Below are 2,980 nucleotides of genomic sequence, written 5' to 3'. Positions count from 1 at the left end.
ACAAAATCACAATGAATTTAGGGTGTGTTTGGAAGAATAAACAAGCAACAATTGGGTGACATATGGGGGTGGAGACCACTCTCGTTTCATTCAGCACAGCATTTGGGTTGGCACAGAAATTGCAAAATGCCAAGGTCTGCAATCAGCTTTCCACCTTGTCTGCCTGAAATAAATGGTTTGTAAAACAAACGGGCCAACAGTTTTAGGTGGAAATCAATTCCAATGCTCCCAATGTAAAGACACCCACTAGCACCCTTAAAATAGTGGCCATGCATTAAATCAAGATTCAATTCACACATAGAATAATCATCCAGCAAAAACAGCAATATGAACAAGTTTGCAGCTAAAATAATATTCCAAACAGAGCATGGTGAGGTGAAAAATCACGAGCCCATAACTGAAAGTAAGATAAACATGGATTGCCAATTGCAAGGGTTACCAACAATTCACAAGAGCACAACCAGTATACAACCCAACAACAATTGTATCGTCGAGCGATTTTAAACTCTGTCTAACAAGCTTGGCTCATACGGCAACACAACAAGATTATTTCTCCCCATTGACAGGGACTGACTCTGATCAAACACATGGTTCTCCTCTGGCAACAACTCCCAAGTTCGTTCCAACAAGTTGTAGATAATCGACTGCCACCCATGATGCATGGTAAAGCACATGAAATCACCGTGTCCCTGACAGTGGATCAATATTGAGTGCGGGGAATCTATCTTCCTCAATATCTCATCAGGAACCGCATCGACCTTAACCCATCTTAGACTCTCCCAACTAAGCTCCCAAATGCAAATGCTCCCAATCAAGAAATCCTCCATAATCTTTCCTGTCAAAAACAACCTCCCTCTACAAACAACTAGTGCCAGGCAACGTATATCGCCGGACGGCAACCTAACATTCAGATCAACCCAATCCCTTCTCTCCAAATTGTAAGTGATCAGACGGTAGCCCAGCAAGGTTTGGACAGGGATGGCGAGGCAGTAAAAGAACCCGTTATGAAAGATGGCATGGACCTCATGCCAGAACTGCAAGAATTCATGCTGGGAGCGGCAGTGGTGGGCCCACTGACTAGTTTCCGAATCGTAGACCTCGGTGATGCTCTCACTGGACGCAGGTTCAGTTGTCCCCATAACAAGAATTCTATAATGACCAGATGCCCGATCGGCGACCATGCCAACGGCATCAATGTAACGGATCTGGAGCATCTCAGGGAGGATTCTACTCGTCCTAGTGACTGGATTACATATAATTAGATTAGGGTAATCTAAATTACGGTTGCGGAAGCAGAGTAGGCCGGCGGAGGAAGCCAATAAGAGGACCTGGCTGGGGTCCAAGGAGCAGCGGTCGTAAAGGGGGAGGTTCGCCCAGCAGCGGGCGCGGGGCAAGTAGGCCGCGACGGAGGAGCGGGTGTGGTAGATGAGGAAGTAGAGAGTGCGGGGGGCAAGCGCGGCCCAGAGATCAGCGAAGGTGGGAGAGGAGAGGAGGGAGTGCCAGTGCTTGCAAACAGAGCGGCAGCGGAAAACGGAGGAAATGGGGAGATAGGCGAGGATGCGCTCAGCAAGCTCGTCGGGTACGCGAAGCCAGGCGTTCTCCTGTCTTTCTACCATTTCTTCAAAGAATTCCGAGAGAGAGAGAAAGAGTAACCCTAGGTTCGGATGACTGTTCGTATTTATCGGGTAGCTGAGGAAGATCTCCTTCCAGATGATGTTCGAATGACTTTTTGTATTCCGCGGATAGCTGAGGAATATCTCCTTCCAGATGTTGGATGTTTTTCCGCTGTGGATTAGAGGGAGAATTTCAGGTGCGGCATCAAAAAATTTAGGGGTCGTTTGGCACCATGGATGTGAGGGGACTCGAGGATTGTTTGGCACCATAAAGTAACAGCCGGTTTCAAATCCATGGGAAAGATAACATGTAAAATCCTTCCAAGAGTAATTGCATCCCTGTAATTACTTTAATATGATGATATGCATAGTCCAAACATTGGTCGTATAAATCAACAGTTAAAAATAGTTAGTTAGTTCCTCAGATATGTTTTTGTGCTTGTGGCCCATCCAAGACTTAGAATGTCATTAGTTTTGGGCAAAGCATATATTTCAGCCGGCCTATTTCAACCATTGTGTTAAACATTATATATGTTTACTATTTAAAGATATTAAAGTTGATTTAGTAATTAAATTCAAACCCTTTTAAAATATACCATGCATAACTACTTTTGGATTAAAGTTATTCCCCAAACCAGGGTGCCAAACACAATAGAAGGATTTCAAATCCAGGGGGTTCGGAATCCAGGGGTTCCAAATCCATGCACCCAAACGGGCCCTTAAGAGAGTAAGGAGCAGATTAGGTGCGGCATCAAGAAATTTAAGAGAGTGCGGAGTGGATTAGGTGCGGCCCGGCCTCACCCGACACGGTGGGGCTTTGACCGTCAGGCTCACTTTGATGTATGTATCATATATCCACGTTGGTCCATCTTTTTTTTTCTTTTGTTTTTTTTGAGCTCGTTTCATGGCATGATTCAAAAACTGAAGTAGATCCAAATCTCAGGTGGACCACACGATAGGAAAAAGTGGTGATTGAATGCCCACCATTAAAAACTTCCTAGTACCCACCTTAATTTTTCTTTTCCATCCAATCTGTATATAAGGCCACATGGACCTGGATGAAGGAAAAAACAAATATCAGCTTGATCTAAAACTTTTGTGGCCCATAAGAAATTTTTAATAGTCAATCACTATTGTTTCACATGGTGGTACTCCTTGGATATGAATATGCTTTACCCTTGGGCTCATGATTTAAAATGAACTGGCACCGTCAGACACCAATATGTAATATATACATCAAGATGCCCCTGTTGGGGCTGACATGCTCTGCTCTAGAGAAAAAGAGGGTTGTAACTTAGGATTGACTGACTCTTGTCATTGGCCTTCCAGCTTTTACCCTTCTATGGGCCTATGGCATTGTGTTTTAT

The 2,980-nt window shown here is 44.4% G+C and overlaps 1 protein-coding gene across 1 annotated transcript; it reads right to left on the bottom strand.

Annotated features, from left to right (window-relative positions):
• Positions 1 to 326: 326 nt before the first annotated feature.
• LOC131236429 (F-box/kelch-repeat protein At5g15710-like) lies at positions 327 to 1,893 on the bottom strand. The gene has a single exon (XM_058233574.1). The coding sequence runs from the start codon at positions 1,881 to 1,883 to the stop codon at positions 501 to 503; it is 1,383 nt and encodes a 460-aa protein (XP_058089557.1). The 5' UTR covers positions 1,884 to 1,893; the 3' UTR covers positions 327 to 500.
• Positions 1,894 to 2,980: the final 1,087 nt, after the last annotated feature.

Source organism: Magnolia sinica, chromosome 2, assembly GCF_029962835.1.
Source record: "Magnolia sinica isolate HGM2019 chromosome 2, MsV1, whole genome shotgun sequence".
Taxonomy (NCBI): Eukaryota; Viridiplantae; Streptophyta; class Magnoliopsida; order Magnoliales; family Magnoliaceae; genus Magnolia; species Magnolia sinica.
Note: the sequence above shows the minus strand (reverse complement) of the source record. Positions and strands in the feature narration are given on the sequence as shown.